The following is a 22,262-nucleotide window of genomic DNA, read 5'->3' as shown; positions in this document are numbered from 1 at the left end:
AATTTAGTCCATTATCATCATTATCAACATGATGGCATGCAGACAGACATGGTGCTAGAGAGGTAACTAAGGGTCCTACATCTTGATACACAGGCAACAGGAAGTGGTCTGAACTAGGCATAGTTTGAGTTTGGGAAACCTCAAAGCTCGCCCCCACACCGACACATTTCCTACAAGGCCACACCTACTTCAATGAGACCACACCTACTAATAGTCAAACTACCTATGAGCTTATGGAAGCTAATTACTTTCAAGCTACCAGACCATTTCTATCCAGACAGAGCAGAAACCAGAAATATGAGCAGAAACTCAGAGAAGCATTTTGTACTGGAAGAACAACACACAACTCTCAGTATAAGATAAATACATTTAAAATATAAGGAAGACTAAAACACAAAACTAAGTAAGTTAAAGTTCATAGCTATGCATCAAACATAATGTTATAGCAGCAACTCTATTTGCAAAATACTAGAAATTACCTAAATGTTCAAACACAAAATATTAGTTAAATAAACAGTATGTATGCCTAATGAAGAAGCAGACAGCTGTTTTTCAACAAAGGAAAACTGGGAGAGAGAATTAAGAATCTAACATTGGAGATGTGGGATTCCCCTCTGTGTGCTGTGAATACCATTGGTTAATCAAGAAACTGTCTTGGGCCTATGCGAGGAAGAACTTAGGTAGGCATGGAAAACTAAACTGAATGCTGGGAGAAAGCAGGCGGAGTCAGAGAGAAGCCATGTAGCTCTTCCAGAGACAGACACTGGAACTTTACCCAGTAAGCCACAGCCATGTGACCATACACAGATTAATGGAGATGGGTTAGTTTAGGATATAAGAGTTAGACAGAAATATACTTAAGCTATTGGCCATATAGTATTGCAAATAATATAGTTTCTGTGTGGTTATTTTGGGTCTGAGCAGCCAGGAACTAACTAGCAGTCTCCTACTACATATATGGATATGGATATGTGTGTGTGTGTGTATATATATATAACTTTTATGTAAACAAGAGAAGCAAAATATGTATATCATCTATCTTGCATTAAAAAAACACAAGATGTGTAAGCCAAAGAAAAAGGAGACCCATTTCTACTAGGAAGAAGAAGGGGTGACAAGAGCTGAAACAGGAAGCTGGCTCCCAACACTACACACTACGTACTGAGATAGCCTAGAAGTAATGATATATCTCAGGGAATAATCACATGAAGTATGTGTATCTTTGTTTCTAAATACCATTCTCCTCTAAAAGGAACAAAACTCCTTGAAAAAGAAATCACTCTTTCTAGGACTAGGGCAGGTAGGAAGGGAGTCTGAAATATCTTGGAAAGCCATATAGTAAGAAAGTGCTCAAAAAAAATAAAATGATGTAGATGTGTCAAAAATACATAGGAGTCAGCTTTAAGGAGTTCCCTTGGCAAAATAGAAAAAACTTAAAAATAAATAAAGGGAGCATCAGAAGATTTCAGTAACAACAAATACAGCAACATCAATGAGCTCATGCCAATCAGTCATGTGTGGAAGAGTGTTTGGGCTAGAAAAAAAAACTGCAACCAACTTCAAGATTTATTTAAACATAAATGATCACAAAGGAATCAAAGGAAGAGTTTATGAGGATAAACTAGTTTTAGGATCTTCAAGAGTCTAACCAAAAAAATTGTTATTCATTTGAAAAAGATAAGAAGCGGTTACTTGGCAGAGAAACCAGGTGATAAACACTGACATCTTCAGTTAGCTCAAATAGATGTCAGGGCCTTTAGATGAACATATGCTGACCAGGGTGCTTCTGGGAGTACTCCAGACATAACAGGTGACTGCAGGGAACCATGAAGATGCAGCACAAAAACTACATAAAACCACTGGGCCTTATTCTCCAAAACTGACAGTGACATGGAAGAAAGGCAGGCAAGACAAGGAGTATACAAATTAAAGAAGACTCTAATAGGCAACTGTGTGTAGTATAATGTGGATGGGAACGTGAACTGCAGTGACACTGCAGATGCTCTGACAGACAGCACAGCCTTGGTCTTACATCTGTAATTGACTAATGTGAGCTTTCTCAGACTGACAACTGTGCTGAGGTTATCTAGGAAAATATCCATGTCCTGATGAAATACACAAATATTAAGGTTTACATGGGGTGCCATCATGTATGCATCTACTCTAAAATGATCCAAAAATGAGAGAAAGGAATAAATGAGAGGAAAATAATGATAGAACAAACTTGAGACAATTAAGGACTGGAAATAGAAACAGTGTGAATGGGTATTCTTTTAAATTTGCATATTATGTGTATAGAATGATTTGACACAAAGCCCTTTGTTAAAATAAATTTTTTCTGAATAGAAACTTGCTCCAGCAAGCTTAAACTTAATTGTTCAAAGGGAGGGGGTCAAGAACATGATGGGGACAACCACAACCACAGAGACAGCTGACCGGGTTAATGGGATCTCAGGGACTATGGACTGATAGCTGGCAAACCTGCATAGGACCAAATTAGACCGTCTGAAAGTGGGTGACAGTTATGTGGCTTGATCTGTTGTGGGAGCCCCTAGCAGAGGCACTAGGACTTATCCCAGGAGCATGAACTGGCTTTTTGGAACCCATTCCCTATGGTGGGATACCTTGCTCAACCTTGATGTAGTGGGGAAGGCTTGATTCTGCCTCAAGTTGGTATGTCAGATCTTATTGACTCACCAGAGAAGGCCTTACCCCCTCTGAGGAGTTGATGGTGGATGGGAAGGGGGAGGCAAAGGAATAGAGAAGGGAAGGGAGGGAGAACTGTGATTGGTATGTAAAATAAAAAGTAAAAGTAAATTTTTTTAAATAAGAATAGGACCAAAAAGTTGTAATTGTTCAAATGTCTTCATTATCATTACTATGATCTTTGATCATTACAGGACAATTCAAGCTTGTCATCTGGGAATGTGAGTAGAAACAAGGGTTGATCTACTGCAGCATGATGTGACTGGGACAAGAGATCTCCCTTCCTGGGTGTTGGTTTTCCTGTGTAGAAAAAAGGAACAGACTACTTCATAGCACTTGGGATCTCGTACCTTTGATCCCAGTACTTAGGAGGCACATGCTTTTATCCACAGCACTAGGGAGAAGGAGACAAGAATACAAGGTGGGTGGAGACAGGATCTGGACCCCATTCAGTATGAGGTTAGAAATGGGATCTCCCCCATTCAGTCTGAGGAATCATAAAGACAGGCACCCATTCGGTCAGAGATTCCTGAAAGGTGAGAAGTGACTGCCGTTGCTCCTTTGCTCTGCTGATCTTTCAGCATTTTCCTCAATATCTGACTCCGGTTTTTATTTTTAAGTAGGATCCCACTTCACCCTACTGAGAACATTACAGATGTATAAGAAATTAAAATATGCATTCCCAAATTTCCAAAATGAATTCCCTAAACACAAATCTTTTTACAAATCCTCCGACTTTTCTTGCCACAATGTACTTTGCTCTCAATGTTTCTCAGTTTACATGCTGATAAAAGCCTAGAGACACACTGCAAGGATGTAGAAAGGACATAGCAGGTGGTGAGCTGTCAGGATAGGATTAGGAGGTGTGACCTTGCTGGAATGGATGTGGCCTCATTGGAGAAAGTGTGTCACTAGGGGTGGGTTTTGAGGTTCCAAAAGCTTAGCCAGTCAGAATCCTTCCTTCCTTCCTTCCTTCCTTCCTTCCTTCCTTCCTTCCTTCCTTCCTTCCTTCCTTCCTTCCTTCCTCCCTCCCTCCCTCCCTCCCTCCCTCCCTCCCTTCCCTCCTTCCTTCCTCTCTCTCTCTCTCTCTCTCTCTCTCTCTCTCTCTCTCTCTCTCTCTCTCTCTCTCTCTCTCTCTCTCCCCCTACCCCCCTATTTGTCTGATACCTGTAGACAAGGATGTAAAGCTCCCAGATACTTTTCCAGCACCATGCCTGCCTGTGTACTGCTATATTCCATGCCACGAGGAGGATGGACTTAACCTCTGAAACTGTAAGGAAACTCCCAATTAAACGCTTTCTTTTATAAGAGTTGCCTTGGTTATGGTATGTCTTCATAGCAATACAATAGTGACTAAGACATCAAGGATAGGTAATCATCCATAGGATCACATACCAGCTTGTGGATGGCCCCCTTACCATTCTTGGCATCTGTACAGTCAAGTAAAAGCATGATATATAAGCTGCTGGGCATATATATGCTCTTCTTTGACAGGTAGTCCTATGTCCTCCTATAACATAAATCTGAAAAACTGAATGATTGAATTTCTATTTTAATTAGTTTACAGTCATAAAGAGAGTTCACTGAGAATTAAGTTTGGGTTAATTTTACTGGAATTTCTATTTTTATTTCTTTGAAAACATGTTGTCATTCTAGGTACACTATACCTTAATTAAACCGACATTTGATTTTAATTTTCAAAACAAGCATGAATGTTTTCACATTTAAAAACAAATCAGATGAAGAATGCCCTTGTTCTCATAGAACAGGAAACCATATGCCACCACCAGCTCCCCTTTGGGATTCGGCTCATGAAGGAATCATTCCTTCTAGAAGAAACTGTGTCTTACAAGGTTAAAGGTCTAAGCCATCAGTTAAGTCTGGTGTGCTACCAGTGTAAACTATTTACAAGACAGCTTGCCAGCTGATATGAAAAATAGAGTAACCGTCCCTCTTCAAGGTACACATGTTAGTTTGGACACAGTGATGTAAAGACATTAGCTTTAATGTGGAATAAAATATTAAGAACTCAAATGGGGGGAAAGAGTTGAAACAAGGAAAATATGAGCTTCCCCTTCAATATTTGAAATTGCTGCAGTAGGTAGATGAGCTTTGGTTGATTTAGAGATCATGTTCTCTAATTTACAAGTGTTAACTGATACCTATTACAAAAATAACCATTAGAAAACAGTTGCTATCTGTCCAGTACTTTGTTAAGGTTCTACAGACACAGTTTTATGAGATGTTGACATCTTAAAGGTAACCTAGTTACAGTCATAGAAAATATGGCCTGAAAAATAATAAAGATGTGCCCAAAGTGACATGATTATGAAGCTTAAGAGAGAAGGGGCAATACCACAACCCTCTATCTCTCCGCTGCATCACTTCTAAACGTTTATACAGACATGACTGTTTCCGACTGGGACACTCTAGTAAGCCACCATCGCACCCCTTGGGTGGTGTCCCACAGTCTTCTCAAACAATTGCACCCGTAGATATTCCCTTTTGTGCTAACTGTGCTAGAAGGCAGTCTGCTCCAACAGCATGTTCCAGACAGGTGTTCTGCATTCGTCTGGATGTGGCAGCAGCAATCCAGCTCAGGAAAAAATGCCAGGTGTTCCAACAATAGAAGCTACAGTTATCTATTTTTATTCTGGCAGCTCATTGCAGTTTTATCATTTTTAGCTGTAAAACGTATTAAGAGACCCTCTGATGGTGAAGTCCCATTTTCCATGAAAAACTTTCACTCTATCAAGCATGAGCAGCTTTCCTCTTGATTTGTGTCTGAACCATGAGAAAAAACATCACAGATGCAGACTGTATTATACTGCGAACATATGCATGCTTTTAAATCACTTTTATCTTACTTTTACTAATGTAAGCCTGAAACATAAAATATGTTCTTTTTTTTCATTCACTGTATGGGAAGAACAGATGGTGAAAGAGTTAGATTAAAGTGGTACAGCATGTCCATTAGAATAAGCCCACTGCTTGGGATGCTTCCCTCAGCCAGGAGTCCTGTTTACTGAGGAATGGCTGTGGTTTATATGCATCGGAAATGGCCAGAGGTTTTCCCAGGGGTGAGTAACAAAGTTAATGGCAGAATCAAACAATTTTTAAAATGAACATAACACAGAGTACCCGTTTGAGGATTACTGAACTCACATGCCTGTGACTACATATCTAAGAACAGACAAATAATAGAGTTCTATTCTAACTCAAAAGAACATAGGACTCTGGAAACTTAACTGCAATTGTGAGAAGAATACTAAGTGAACATCAGATACGTTCCTGATATCCTTCTACGGGAAACCTTGCTGCCACTGCTCCAACTCTAAATTATTGTAATAAGAATTAACAGCAAGAAGTATTCTGCATGAAATACACATCAAGAAAGATTAAGTGTAGTGTGATTGCTATATGAATGTCATTAATATCTAGCATTGGAAAAGAACCCTCTGGGAAATTATTTAACTTATCATATGGTTCCAAAGGGTTTTTAGTGTTTTTTGAAAAATAATAGAAAACATTCTTCCTCCTTCCCTCCTTTTCTGATCCTACGATTGGAATCCACAACCTTGCTCACGCTAGGCAAGCGTTCCACTCAGATATGTATCACCAGTCCACAGAAAACATTTTAAAGGAAAGGGGGTATTATCCTTGAATTTGAAAGTATATAAACTCACTGCAAGTGATTGGAAAGCAAATACTGAAACAAAATTCAAGCGTTAGAAAATAAATGTTTGGGGGCTGGAGAGATGGCTCAATGGTTAAGAGCACTGACTGCTCTTCCAGAGGTCCTGAGTTCAATTCCCAGCAACCATATGGTGGCTCTCAACCATCTGTAATGAGATCTGGCGCCCTCTTCTGGCGTGTGGGCACACATGCAGGCAGAATGTTGTGTACATAATAAATAAATAAATCTTTAAAAAAAAAAGAAAGAAAATAAATGTTTGGGTTATTTCTTCCTTATTTTAGAGAATAGTACAACTATAAACTTCCCAAAACCAATATTTAGGAATGGGCTAACAAAACTTTCACTCATTATTTAATTATTTGATCCCCTTATGGTATATTCTGTTATTTATTATGATTTTTAAAAAAACTTCAATCCACATTATAGTTATATTCATTCATGTTACAGCTCATGAAATAGAAATAGGGCAGATTTTTATAATATGCCTTAACTACAGCTTGAAATGTCATAGAACTTTTTGATTAAAATGGAGTTTTTCATACAACATATTCTGATTGCAATTTCTCCTCCCCCAACTCCTCCCAGATCCTCCCTACCTCCCTGCCCACCTCTTTCTCATTAAGAAACAGGTATCTTAAAAAGAAGAAGACAAAGGAGAAGGAGGAGAAGGAGGAGGAGGAGGAGGAGGAAGAGGAAGAGGAGGAGAAGAGGAAGAAGAAGAAGAAGAAGAAGGAGGAGGAGGAGGAGGAGGAGAAGGAGGAGGAGGAAGAAGAAGAAGAAGAAGAAGAAGAAGAAGAAGAAGAAGAAGAAGAAGAAGAAGAAGAAGAAGAAGAAGAAGAAGAAGAAGAAGAAGAAGAAGAAGGAAAGAAACCAAAATAGAACAAAACAAACACATAGTTTTTAAAAAAAAAAAAAAAGTTAAAGAAATAAGAATGTGTACAGACGCCAAAATACACACTCATACTCAGGCCTTCTCTTAATACACCCCAACAGACAAAAACTGTTCCTGGGATTTCATTTACTCATTTTTCTCATGGGAAAGTAAGCTTTGTAGACATCTCATCTGCTGTCAAACCGATATACATCTGAAAATGAATCAGCATGCCAGAACAGGGGCTAAGTGTTCTCTAGTGTCATCTTATAAGGCATCTCCCATCAGGTTCCATTAGGACAGAGCTGTTACCAAACATGACATCCCCAATCCATCCCCATTGTAAATTCAAAGGAGAGTTCCTATGGACTTACATAAGCATTTTCACTGTGAAGAGAATTTTAAACCGGTATGAATAAGCACGGAACAAACGCTTAAAGTAGTTAAATCATAGAAACTCCAGCTGTAATGATCAAAGGTATACTAATTTGCTCTGGAAATGTGAAGTAGCTTTAGTCCAATGAGTAAATCCTGGGTTTCCAGAACCACTAGCATTAATCTGAATGGTAATTAAGGAGCTAAAGGGCATTGAGAGCCAGAATAGCATCGTGTACAGACTCACTTTTCCATCTTCCACAAATAGGTGGCAGATTAGTTGGGTTTAGATGTTAACTGGCAGTGCCACCTGCTCGGGCTCCTCACTGCAGCTTTGTTTGGTTTTCTCTGCTTTATTTTGTGTCTAGACAAAGGAAGTGCTGCCCAAGCTACTCTTGGCTGCGTTCTGTGACATGACATCTATAATCCATCTATGCTGATGTGTTGGTAAACATATTAATAACTCCTTCACACTACAAGATTTCTCGTATTTGTGACTTTGTGAAAAGAAATTGAAACCTGAAGACCCTCTGCTGATTTAACTCATTCTACATGGTAGACTAAACAGAAGGACAGATCTACAGTTTCTTTTTCTAAATATAAAAAAGTGAAGAAAACTCAAATAGCATAGACGTAATAGCAAACAATATGCATTTTGAACCTTTCTACATCTTAGTTGAGCATCATATTTAGATATATAATGTGGTAAGTACATCATTACTATAAGAAAGCTTGTTGACACATCCATTATTTCATTGGTTAATTATTTGTATCCTGTATGAAAATTTAAAATTTCTTTCAGCAAAATTTCAAGCACACACTGTAACATGGTTAGGTACAAACATCATATTTAAGATTAGCTCCCAGACATATCCATCTTAAAACTAAAAGTTTATACTCTTTGACTAACACTCCCCACCCTCAACTTATGGCAACCACTGTTCTATTCCAATAAATATGACTAGTCTAGTTATATACAAGTGAAAACCTACAGTAGTTTCCATTATCTGCTGTATTTCACAAGTGACAACATTTCCTTCTTTTTACATTATGTGGCAATGGGTTATATGTAAAAATTTTTGACCATTCATACATCAGAAGACATGAGTCAATTCCATTTCTTCACTATTGTAAATAGTGCTTCATTGCAGTTTGATCCAGTGATTTACTTTTCCATACATAAATACTAGAATATGGGTTTGCTGGATGATGCAGTGACTCCGGTTTAAATATTTTTAGGAGCTCCCACATTATCTTCTAGAATAGCTTCAATAATGTGCATTCTTCTGGAGGCACACAAGGTGCTTTGCTTTGTATCACTTCTTCAGCATTTTCTATCACTTCTTCTACAAACTTTACAGTCTCTGGTCTTCCATTTAAGTCAAATAATCTATATCAAGCTATTTTTGTATTTTGTAGAAGAGTAGTCCAATACATTGTTCTGATATCCAAAACTGGATTTGGATATTTAGTCGTTCAAACATTGTTTAGTGAAGACCCCAATTACTCACTCTTGGCATACTAGTGAAAATAGCTGATTAGGTAGACAGGAATTTATGGTGATATAATGTTTTGATTACTGTAGCATTGAAGTTTAGTTTGAAATCTGGAGGCATGATAGTTCTAGCTTGGTATTCCTTCTGAGAGTGACACTCAATCTTGCTCTAGTGATTCCAGCATTTTTGTAGCCCAGCACAAATTTTCTCTTTTTATTGATTTTTATTGAGCTCTACATTTTTCTCTGCTCCCCTCCCTACCTTCCCCTCCCCCACTACTCTTCTTGAGATGTCCTTTTCTTGCTGTAGCATTGGTAAGTATCTGGCATTAAATTAGTTTGGAAATTTGTCTTCAATTTTTTAGAGAACTTTGAAAAAATTTACCTATAATTCTTCTGTAAATGTTTGGTAGACTTTAGTAGAGAAGCCATGTGTGATCACAAACTTGTTTTGGTGGGAAGGTGTTGTTGTTTGGGTTTTTATTGTTGTTGTTTTATGTGTGTACTCTTTTTGTGAATGTATGCCACTTGTTTGAGTGTCCACAGAGGCCAGCAAATGGCATTGGATCCCCTGAAGCTAAAGTTATAGGTAGTTATAAGTCACCTGATGTGGGTGCTGGGAACAAAACTCTGGTCTTTTAGAAGAATAAATTCTTAACTATGAGCCATCTCTCCAGCCCTTTGGGATTTTTTTTAATACTGACTCAATCTTCTTATTCATTATTGAGTTCCATAGATTTTCTGCTTCTTAATGATGCAGTCTTGATATTTTTTATCTTCTAGAAGTGCATTCATTTCTTTTAAGTTACACAATAATTTTATGTATAAAATTCACATAATCACTTAATATCCTCTATATTCCTATAATTATATGAACATCCAACTAAAATGTCTCATTACACATAAATTTTATTTATATTCTTTCCTATATTTGTCCAGTTAAAAACGTGTCAGTTTGGGAAAGCTCTATTGCTGAAGACAACAGTTACTTATGTAATCAAACATGGAGAAATTGAGTTGGTGCCCAAGACTAGTAATAATGGTGCTGGAAGATACTCTACAAACTACCACAGAAGGAAAGTAATCATCAATATCACCCAGCTATGAACTTTGAAACCTACAATAGCAACCTTCCTGCAAGATACCTGGTAGGTGACAAACTATTATGGGAGTTACCAACCACATTTTTTAAATTGGCTCACTCCATAAGATAGAAACTAACACTGTTAAAGTAACCAAGGATCGAAGACTCTATAAACCCTAAGGGGAAATCTACTGCAATTATTCTGCTAAAAGACCATAGTAATAAAATGACACTTAATGACACACTCTTATGTCCATAGACTAGAATATCACTCAATTCTAATAAGAGAAACTTCTTACAGTAGATGGCAATTAACATAGAGAACTGCAAACGGACAATATAAAGAGAGTGAGAGACATTAGAATACTCAACCCTAAGTGGAATGTCTCTATTAGGCTCCTGACAAGGCTCAGGAAAGAAGAAGCAGTAATAAGAAGTAGTAAGAGTTAAGAGTGATGGATGACTCCAAGGAAACAGAGTCTTCCAGATACTACAGGACTTATTATATACGTATAAACTCACAGAAACTATAACAGAATGCACAAGATCTGTATAAGTTCAAGCCAGTTAAAATTCCAGCACAGAGAAGGGGAAATGGACACAAACCATGAAGCTATGTGCAGTTAATAATTTATAGTAAAGGTAAAATCAGTTTTTTTCCAATGAAGTGACCATACTTCAAGGTAAGCCCCATGCTCACAAGTAGTTGGTCAACACAAAACAGACTCCATATTTTTGTGTGCTTTTTTTTGTCTTGTTTTGTTTGAGTATTTTTTTTTTGTAATTTTGTTTGTTTTGTTTGATTTTTTGAGAGAGGAGAAAGAGAGAGAGAGAGAGAGAGAGAGAGAGAGAGAGAGAGAGAGAGAGAGAGAGAGAAAGCATAAAGTTAGGTAAGTAGGGAGGTAGGGAAGACCTGGGGGGAGCTGGGGGAAGAATATGGTCAAAATAACAAAATATATTATATGAAAACAAATTTAAGCCAATAAATAAAAATGAAAGTAAAAGATTTAATTACAGTTTTCCATGTTTTATTTACTTATAACTTCACTTTCTTCGTCTTTCTGTGAACTTCATCGTTAGGTATAAAGTTAAATTGAAATCATCCCTTTTGTTTCTGTTGGATTTGGTTTTCAAAGTGCTTGATAAGAAGCCCAGTGTCAAGCACTCTGCCGAGAGCTACACGCCATTCTTTGCACAGAACTCTTCATAGCTATAAGCCTTCTTTTAGCATTTTTTTCTCTGTCTGGTATGGCTTGCCATGTCTTGTTTCCATTTTCATCTGTCTCAGGATTTTCATTAGCCTTTGTTTCCCCTTGACTCATTAACTGCTCAGAAATGTGTTATTTAATTTCCACATATTTTTAATTTTCTCAACTTTCTTCCTGTTATTGACTTTTGGTTTTATATCATTGTTGTCAGAAAAGATACTTGATATGATTCTAACCCTTTTGAATAAGTTAAGGGAAGAGTAGGCACAAGGTAATACTCTTTAATACAGTCTTTTCCTCTGCCAGACAGAGGAATGAGAACGCAGAAGCTATTGCCTTGAAAATTCATGACTGGCCACATCTCCCAATTCCTCTCTACCGGGCTAGTTTTTCTCCTCCATCTGCACCTTGGACATAGTTTCCAATACACTCATCTTTAGCACTTTATGCCTACCTTAGGTGTAAGTAAATGAAGAACTTAGTAGAAAACAATGTAGAAACTCAGTCTCACCATACTGAACAAAATATTTTCTAAAATAATACTCAAAAGGTTATATATGGAGATAAATTAATGGATCAAATTTGTTTTAATAATCTCCTGATATTTGTACAGAAGAAGATAAGCCCTAACTTTGTATGTTGCCTAATCCCTGTAGTATAATCTAGTCTGCATAGTATAAGAATTTCTGGGAAGTTGATTTCATTTTTATAAAAATAAATTTGTATTTTTCAAAATTAGTCAAGAATTTCATGCTTTCATGCTATATATAAAACATCAAATGGAGGATAGCTACATAGTAATGGTAAAATTACTTTGTGTAATAGAATTAAATTCTTGAAAAATTATTACTATTTTTTCCTGTAACTTAAAAGGTCAGGTTCCCATTATAGAGTTGAAGCCAGGAAAAAAAAATATTAAAAAAAAGAAAAACCTTTTCCAAGACAATTTCTACCTTCGCCAAAAGGAATCCAGACTGCGGGTCATGAAAATTAAGAGGGTTCTGTGAGATTGTTTAAAGGAACAGATGTCAAATAAAACTCACAAGTGTTACAGTGTGTCTGTAGCAAGTGATTAAATGCTTTCAGATTTCAGAAGCATTCACAGTGTAATGCATACATCCTTATTAGGGATGACACATGCATTGCTTACTACTGATTAGAGAAAAGGAGAAAGAGTAAGATGATGCAATAAACTTAGCTGGCATGCACTGACTTATTAAACACAACTATAAACAGACTGAAGTAAAAAGTCTAAAAGGAAACTCTGAAGTCAGGAGGCAATTTACTCGTGATTGACATGGGTGAACCATTGCAAGATATCTTTCAACTGGTATTAAAGTAGTCAGGTCTAGTTATGGAAAAGAATGTGGAAAGCATAATAGCAATCTGTAACACATAAGGTCTGAAAAATAAATTCTATAAATGCAGTAGCTCCAATTCTTTTGAACTATGGAAACTTCATTGTTATTTCTACTCATATAAAACCAGTAACCATACAATGCAAGAGTGCTGCACCAGGAATGCAGCCCCACAGCAGCCCTGAGGCTATGTGAAGAATGAGAGAAACTAGCCATGATATTTCCTATCACAGTTTCTAAAACCATTCAAAACAATTCATCTTGACCTTTCCCAACTCAAGTAATACACAGAGGTTCAAGGGTGATCCAGTCATTCATTAAGCAGCCATAATATAATCATGGCTAAAATTATTCCCAAGGGTTTCTAATACTAAAGTAGGACCTGAGGGTTCATCTAACTCCTGCACCCAAACTAGGGGCTGGGACTGAATTATAATTTGTGCATATCTTGAATGTTCATAGAAGAGTACATAAATAATTCAAAAAAGCAAGATTGCTGTTTGCCATTCACTAGACATGTGCTAGAAATTTTTAATATGCCTAATAAAAGAGGGCAACAAATAATATAAAATCATTAAATCACCATAACCTCACAAGAGGCACAAGCTATTACTTTGTAGGTTCCATTTTGCTATGCAATCTGCCTTCTCAAACATCAAATAATAACTTGAAGATAGAAATAACAGAGAGAAAAGAATAATTTTAAAATGAGCATGTGATGTTTTTATTTGCAAGTTATTTACAATAAAGTTTTAATAAAAATAAACATAAAAATTACCCCAAAATGAGCAAAAGCATCTAAAATGTGATTCAAGCCATAGGCTCATTATCATTATTTTTCTATTAATACACATGGAGTAATTCAATATAACTTTGACTTGAACAACTGAAAACAAGTTGTAGAAGTATAATGTCAAAACATGACCAAAACATATCCATAACAAGAAGGTTTACAGAAGCCCAGGATAAGAGAATTTCACCATTCTTTATTTGCCTGCTACCTCACTAAATAACTTTAACAGGTCTTTATAAATTCACATCAGAACGATGTGAATTAGTCCCCGGAATAATCTTCCTTCCTTTACCTTATCAATATTCTTACATCCTACCTCCCCTCCCAAAAAAAAAAAAAAAACCTTTACTTATTCTCTACACAATACTTAAGTTCCTTGAATTAGTATATATTAGCACCAATCTATTTCTCCAAACATCCCTCGCTCATCCGGAAACACCACCTTCCCCCACTCTGTCTCTAGATCCAGCCACACTAATGGCATGTCCTTGCATTCTCAGTCTTGGTCTTCCTGATTTCTCATCCTCCTTTTTTACTTCCAAATGCCTGATTTTAAGGCCCAAAGTTGGATCACCTACACCTGTCAGACAACATCCACAGCGCCCTTTATATGTGTCATCTCTCGTTACATTTCTTTCTCTGTATAGAGTTTACGACTTTAACTTTACTGAAATTTTTAAGAATATGTCTTATACCACTGGTTTATACTTCACCCAGTCCACACCCCCAGATCTCTCAATGATCGCTGTAGCATCTTCCTGAAACAGATCCTCAACTCATACGCTCTGGCTTGAAAACTTATAACAACAATGCTGGGCTGAAGAGATGGCTAAACAGTTAAGAGACCTGACTGTTCTTCTGAAAGACCACGGTTCAATTCCCAGCACCCATATGGGGGCTAACAACTGTCTGTAACTCCACTTCCAGAAGATCTGATGCCCTCTTCTAGCATCCATGAGCACTGAATACATAAGGCACACAAACACTGATGCAGATAAAACACCAGTCCACATAAAATAAAAATAAATCTCAAAAAAAAAATCTTTTAAAAGAACTGTGCTGCATAAAATTTGAAGACTAGCTGTTCCTAAAGAATAACTTAAAGCCGGGCGGTGGTGGCGCCTTTAATCCCAGCACTTGGGTGGCAGAGGCAGGCGGATCTCTGTGAGTTTGAGACCAGCCTGGTCTACAAGAGCTAGTGCCAGGACAGCTCCAAAACCACAGAAAAACCCTGTCTCGAAAAACCAAATAAATAAATAAATAAATAAATAAATAAATAAATAAATAAATAACTTGAACCAGGTATTTTTGAAAAACTAATTATTTCTTTAAAATCTTGAGGGTTTAAATATAGCTAAGAGGGGCAGATTTCGGAATTGTTTTCTTCCAGCAGAAATAATGATGAATTTGCCCTGGTTGTCACACTTTTCCAAAGAAACTCAAGCACCAGGACAACCAATTGCAAATGCCTAGCCCCTTGCCAGTCTCTTCAAAACTCTTCAAAACTCAGCAGCTCTTCAAAAATAGAAAAAGTATGTTTCATTCCTGGCATGTGTGTGCTAGTATCCATATAGTAGGAACTTAGATAATGATTTATCTATCACCATTGTTATCTAAAGTAAAGAAAATTAAATAATAACCTTTAGTAGGCATATAAAACATTAGGTAAATTTAGAGTCAACCGTGCTGCTTAAAAGGAGGCATACAGCCAAAATTCTAAGGACTGGATTAACACACACACACACACACAAACACACAAATGAATGCACAAGAGAAATCCTGTGTAAACAATATGTGTGTGGTTTTTACTTTGTTTATGCCTGTGATTTTACTTTACAAAACATCATAGAAGAGCAAACAATTCTAAAGAAAACAGTAAAGAGTAATTTTCTACTTTCCACTTTTATTTTTTAAACTACACAATATGCTTAACTTTCAAATTAATTCCTCATCAGCTAAACACACACAAGAAATCATCTAATGGGAGCGCATCTACTGTTCAAGTGAACTGACAGAAACTTTAGACATTAAGACAGAAGCAGGAAGAAAACCAGAACATGCAATGAGGTTTAAAAGGATCAACAACGAAGTGCATATGTGTGTGTGTGTGTATGCATATGTATGTACATGGGTGTGTGCTTGTGTGTGTAAATTCCTATATAACAAAGAACAATCTCCTTTTTAATTTAGCATTTCCTAATTTAAATCATTCATTCATCTGTGTGTGTTCAACATTCATTTATTTTTGAGGAAAGGACTACCCAGAGGCATAATCCATTCCAAAAAGGAAGCCATAAAACTCACTTCCCAAAGCACCAGATGGTGATATAAAAAGCTCCTCACAGACTCTCTAGAGAATGGAGCAGCTCTGTTGGCAGTGTCTTTGGTCATCCTACTTTATGCCCCACAAGTAAAGCACTCAGCTATCCTGGAAGAAGCTGTGTGCTTTAAAGCATGTAGACCTTGCCCACCCCTTGTGTCAGAGGAAAGAAACCCCAGCTTCTGTGAAAGATTTAGAGTCATGTGACCTGAGCCTCTTGGTGGCAGAGTCATTGTCTTCTCCTCTTCATTATCTAGATACTAACATAATCTAGCAAATAGGAGCTTTATAATGACCCCTAAGTCAATGTAAAACATTTCTTCAAATAGTTCACACTTACACATGTTGACAAAAACAGATCTGAAAAGAACAAAAATAATCACTTTTGTATTCCTCAGATTGCCATTTTTAATAATAATAGTAACAGCAATAAACAGTAAGTATAGTACCTCAGAAAGCCCACTGGTTTTCTTCTGGCCCAAAAATAAGCCGCTGAGTTACCCATAGTGAGCTGCAGGTAGTCTGGCAGTCCATCTCCAGAAGAGAATGGAGGAAAAGTAGTCACAGGATACAGGAAGTGGCAAATCCTCAATCCTGTGCTGCCTTCTCCAGGCAGGAAACTGCACAGACACATCTTGCCAAAATCTAGATTCTATGTATCCCACACTGGTCACAAGAATATTCTTTTCCTTCGAAAACCTGTTCTCTCAAATGTACGCTTCAGTACCTCCGGATACCTCCTCTGGTGTCATCAACTCACTGCCTTGTTAAGAGAAGAACCGTCTTTCCTCCATGTCATCTGGAAAAGTCTGTCTGTCCCATTTCCCCCATATGCAATCTGTGGGCAAATCTCATGCTGAAGCCATTTTTCATACTTAGCTTCCAACCTCTTATCTTTCTCTTTTAAAGTTCCCAACTTAATTTAGCTCTTCTGTTGAGCTCTTATTTCCTATATTTTGTTATGCTGGCTTAATCTTCCAAACTAATCGTTGGAAGTTAGAGGGAGCAAGAAGTAAAATCAATAAAAATATCAAAGAAATCGTGATGATGAAAACTAACCTTCCATGAACACAGCAAATAACAAAATCAATTCACAATTCTTCTTAACAGTTTTTATCTATCAACAACATATAGTTAATTAGATTTTATACTTCTTCATCTTTAAGATCAAACCAAGTCCAAAAAAAAGTATTAAAACATCAGGTACTGACCTGGGGATATGGGGAGGTCCTGGATTTTGACTTGGTGCTGGATAGGCGAGACTTATTCCCCTTCCTGTTGTCAGTGATGGTGGGGGTGGAGCTACTAGCATACGAAAAGGTGGGCTTAGAGGCTGAGATCTGGTCCAGGGAGAGCTGCAGACCTTTGTATTCTGTGTCTCTGCAGGGGTGAGAAACAAAGCCTTGACTCAGCCTCCACAGGGAATAGATTCGTGCAAATCACAAGAAAAGATAGTACTCCATATATAAAAAAGAAAGCAAATGTTAGTGGTCAAGCTACCTTTCCCAAACAGCTGCTTTTCTAAAAACCTAGAAAAGACTCACAGTCAACAAATGCCTGGGAATGTGACTGCCTTCCATTGATTTTATTAAATAGAAGATAAACCTCTTATTTAATTACTCAGATAAGTATTTTTAATTAAAAACCTAAAGAGTAAATATAATGACTCAGAAAGCCCTTTGGCTTTCTAGTAGCCCAAAAGAAATCTGCTGAATTACCCCCAGTGAACTTAGGAAGCCCCACAGTCCTTCTCCTGGAAAAAAATGAATTGTAAGTGATAAAGAGATTTTGTGTGCCACAGATGGTGCAATATGAATTTTTAAACCTGCCCTAAGGTTTTCCGTGTGAGTGAACTCAACAGACAACCAATGCTCCCAGATCAGCAACAATATCATTGTGATAAACATTCTAAACATTCCAAACATTTTTATAGCCAGCTAGCTTCAAATTAGCTAAAAATCCCTTTCAATGGGCTAAATCAGGTCTCTCAGAGTAAATTTTAACACCATATTTTTCCCATTCCTTCATTCATCAAATAAACATTCATTGCTCCCCTCATAAACCAGATTTTGTGCTACATAGAGCTATGAGAATGAAGACGATAACTATAACGTATAGTAGATTATAATTTATTCAGGAGAAAAAGAATATACATACTGACTGCAGATTGGTATGAAGGGACCAAGGAGCTTCTGTTATAAATCCACTTGGTCTTGCCCACAGGTGCAACCTCAAGGCATTTCAGATATCATCAGATATCACTTGGAATTTTTCATTCTCTTCAGAGAATATCAACCCTACCCTACAGTCTCTCAAAACAGATTTTTCAGATACTCTTCTTTATCACCACTTGTGGGAGAAATTTCTTAAGGATTCCAGAACTAACTGGAATGTGCCAAGGTAACTGACTAATTCTTTTTACGCTCTAGAACACTGTGAACTATATATCTCATCATATTTTGCTGACTTGCCCTAGAGGTTTTAAAAATAAAAGCCCCAACTCTAATTTGCAATCCCCTCTAGAACACTTATGAAGCATTCATACAGGCATTTTATGCAAGTTTCCAGCTTCTTCTATTTTTTTATCTTACTTTTACTTTCTTCATTTATCCTATGATCATTTTCCCATTCTAGGAGACTAGCAAAATCAGGCAAATGGAAAAATATAATTAATGACTTCAAATTTACTGTGAGGGGGGATGATTTTTAAGTGTTCTTACTATGAAAAGCAAACATTATTTAAGTATGTGAGCTAGTATATAAACTACAGATGCTTAATTTAGCCACTACACAACATATGCATATATCAAGAACCCCAGTCAGTATGTGCTATAAATACATGTAACTTACTTATCAACTCAAAAAGGCAAAAGCATAAGTCAGGCCCTGAGTCTTTCAAGTGAGTAAGAATGTAAACCAGATAAACCAGTTTCAGTATCACCACTGGCAATGCAATGACACGCATCAGCAAACTACAACAGCATGACATCAGACACAGACAGAGTCTGTTGAGTAAAAGCCTTTCCTTTTTATTTAAATCAAAAGGGGGAAAATTTGCAGAATAATCCTTTACACTGTTTTAAGATTGATTTAGTAATGAGCTGAATGGCCATTAACCAGGAGGGAAGAGGTTAAGTGGGACTTCTGGGGACAGAGAGGTTACTGGAAAGAAAAAGGGTGAGGCTGACAGCTGGATGCAGAGGAAGCAGGACATGCTAGAAGAGAGGTAAAAGCCGTGAGCCACGTGATAGTACATAGACTAATAGAAATGAGTTAAGTTATAGGAGCTAGTCAGAAACAAGTCGTAGCTAAGGCCATATATTCATAATTAATAATACAGCTCTGTCTTGATTCGGGGACTGGCTGGTGGTCTAAAAAAGTGTGCTACATTTGGTGTCCAATGTGGAAGCTTGGATATCTAAACACAGGGCCTGAGAAAGCTAAGAAAAGTTCTGGGAAGCCGGGCGGTGGTGGCGCACGCCTTTAATCCCAGCATTTGGGAGGCAGAGGCAGGCGGATCTCTGTGAGTTCGAGACCAGCCTGGTTTACAAGAGCTAGTTCCAGGACAGGCTCCAAAACCACAGAGAAACCCTGTCTCGAAAAACCAAAAAGAAAAAAGAAAAAAAAGAAAGAAAGAAAAGTTCTGGGAAAGGAACCAGATGTAGTTTTCTAATCCTACAGTCTCTCGGGTGAGCCAGTACTCGGCACACAGAGGTGCCACTACCAGCCACTGCCTACAGGCTAGAGCCAGCCACCAGCACCACGTGCTAGACTGAGCCATGAGGCAGCTAACATGGCAGTTTAAGATTTGTCTCACATGGTCAGAGAATGCTGCAGGTACTCAGTAAAGACAGATCTCAATGGAAAAAAACCTCTAAACAGGTTACAGTGTGTTTTTAAAATGTGTGTAGGCTTAAAAAAGAAAAAAAAGGGTATAGACAGTAATAGTAAAAGTAGTTATAAATAATCAGATAGTCTTTAAAGAGATTTTGTAATAGGCTGCTTGTTTGTTCTCTGGCCACCCAGACTCCCAAAATAATCAGAATAAATAATAAATAAATAGAAACTATATTATTTAAATCATTGCTTGGCCCATTAACTTTAGTTTTTTATTATCTAACTCTTACATATAAATTTAACCCATCTTCATTAATCATGTGGCAATGGCTTACTGGGTAAAGTTCCAGCATCTGTTTCCAGATGGGCTACATAGCTTCTCCCTGACTCTGCTTTCTTTCTCCCAGTATTCAGTTTAGGTTTCCCTGCCTAACTAAGTTCTGCCTTGCTGTAGGTCAAGACAGTTTACTTTATTCATTAATCAATAAAAGCAACACATAAACAGAAAGACCTCCCATACCAAAGAGAGAATAAAATAATATAAAAAGGATAAGCCATATAAAGATGGGAAATACACAGAGTATCTAGATCCTATATAGTGTCATGTTGACTTTGAATTTTTTGATTGTTGATGAGCAAGTGATGGCTGCTGAGAGACATGGGATTGTTAAGAGGGGCTGCTGAATTAAGCCAGCCTAGATACTTTAGGAATGCCTTAACTTTAAAATGGAAGTCAAAAATGTATTTCCTTGGGAAAGAGGTGATGTTCTCCCCCCCACACCATGGAAAATGAAAGGCTGTGGATTCACTCAAGGCTGATAGAGAACAGGTTTGATCAAGGGAGAACCCCTGAAAATCCTGACTACAGACATAAAGAAATAAACCTAGGGCTGGAGAGATAGCTCAGTGGTTAAGAGCATTGCCTGCTCTTCCAAAGGTCCTGAGTTCAATTCCCGGCAACCACATGGTGGCTCACAACCATCTGTAATGAGGTCTGGTGCCCTCTTCTGGCCTGCAGACATACACACAAAACAGAATATTGTATGCATAATAAATAAAATATTAAAAAAAAAAGAAAGAAAGAAACCTAGAAAATCTACAAGACAGAGCAAGAGGATCAGACACCAATGAAAATGGGCGGCACAGATGATGCAGTCTCTCAGAGGACCTCTGTTACAATTTCCTCAGTTTTACATCCAGAACAGCTTCAAGGTGGTTAGCTAAGATGGCTTAGCCCTGTGGACTGATCCAGCCAGGACTACAGATAAGCCCTGCACTTTCCCATTATACAGAGAGTGAATAACAAATGTTACAGCTAGTTTTTCTAGAACTTTACCATTATCTCAGTACTCTCAACGTCCTCCATAGATTCTATCACCGACAGATAACAGGAAGCAGTCTATAGAATGCAATATTCACGTTCCCAAGGAGTGAGGTGGATGGTGTGGGGCATTCAGTGGATTATAGATGTTTCTCATCATTTATTAGGGTTAGCTATAACTTGTTATTGGCAATGGTCAGAAAACAAAAACTAAGCAAAGGAGATTAGATACCAGGATCTCTTTCTGAAGGGAAAAGGGGGAATTAGTATAGAAATGATGGGATAAAATGGTGGATTGTTAAGTCCATTGTTGAGTGTTTAAACATCCACTAGTCTCAAATTTTTAACATTGGTATGGATTTTTGCAAATTGTACAAATTTAAGGTTATTTTTGTTATACAGCATATACGCTTCTATTCTTGTTTAAGGTATTGTACCCCTGTAGGTCATTTAAAAAGGTAATGTTGAGTCCTTGAAAACTATTTAGGATAGTAAAGAAATATAGGTTAATAGTTAGTTATCTATAATAATCAAACTTATAGTAATATTAGGCATGGTCTCAAGGCATTACAAAAATAATTTTAATCAATAGGTGATCTTCAAATACTTCAAAGACCTACATAATGTGGCATTTAAAATATTTTTGATAACATAAGACTTTTCACAACAGTGAGGCATGTCTATTCCTGACAGCACTAATCTATTTCAAAAAAGAATGATGGGCATCAAAGAACCTTCATATGGAGTTTACTTTTATTGTGTCAAAGTTAGTCACTAGGCAAAGAAACTGTCCTTGCCTTGACTGCTGACAGTTTGCTGTCCAAACTGGACAAGCAGTACGCAAAAGAAAGTGACTGTTCAACTTTGCCAAGACAGAGTAGGACAACTCTCCAAAAAAAATTTGCTTTGCAGAAAATCTGTCAGATATTGTAAGCACATAGGCCAAAGAAGGATGCCCCAAATTAGAGAGGAACCTAGGGATTATTATCCAGGCAACCAGATAGCTCCATAATTTCTTAGTTTTGGAAGTTGCTTGCTCTGTACTTCCTGTATACTCAGGTAATATTATATCCTTCTTGGGTATCTGATGAGGTTGAAAATTAGATAGTTGAAGATTATAATTACAGTTTCCCTTAGTTATGATAAAAAGTAAATTGATTATAAAACCCACCAAAATAAGATACATAATAGAGTATT

The 22,262-nt window shown here is 37.3% G+C and overlaps 1 protein-coding gene across 1 annotated transcript in view; it reads right to left on the bottom strand.

Annotated features, from left to right (window-relative positions):
* The window catches only part of Sim1 (SIM bHLH transcription factor 1), a 76,775-nt gene that overhangs the window by 11,745 nt on the left and 42,768 nt on the right, over nt 1-22,262 (bottom strand). The window contains exon 9 of the mRNA XM_057762782.1: nt 17,119-17,287. Coding sequence (XP_057618765.1) covers nt 17,119-17,287 — 169 coding nt within the window. The remainder of the gene's footprint in view (nt 1-17,118; nt 17,288-22,262) is intronic.

This window comes from Chionomys nivalis, chromosome 2 (genome assembly GCF_950005125.1).
Source record: "Chionomys nivalis chromosome 2, mChiNiv1.1, whole genome shotgun sequence".
NCBI lineage: Eukaryota > Metazoa > Chordata > Mammalia > Rodentia > Cricetidae > Chionomys > Chionomys nivalis.
Note: the sequence above shows the minus strand (reverse complement) of the source record. Positions and strands in the feature narration are given on the sequence as shown.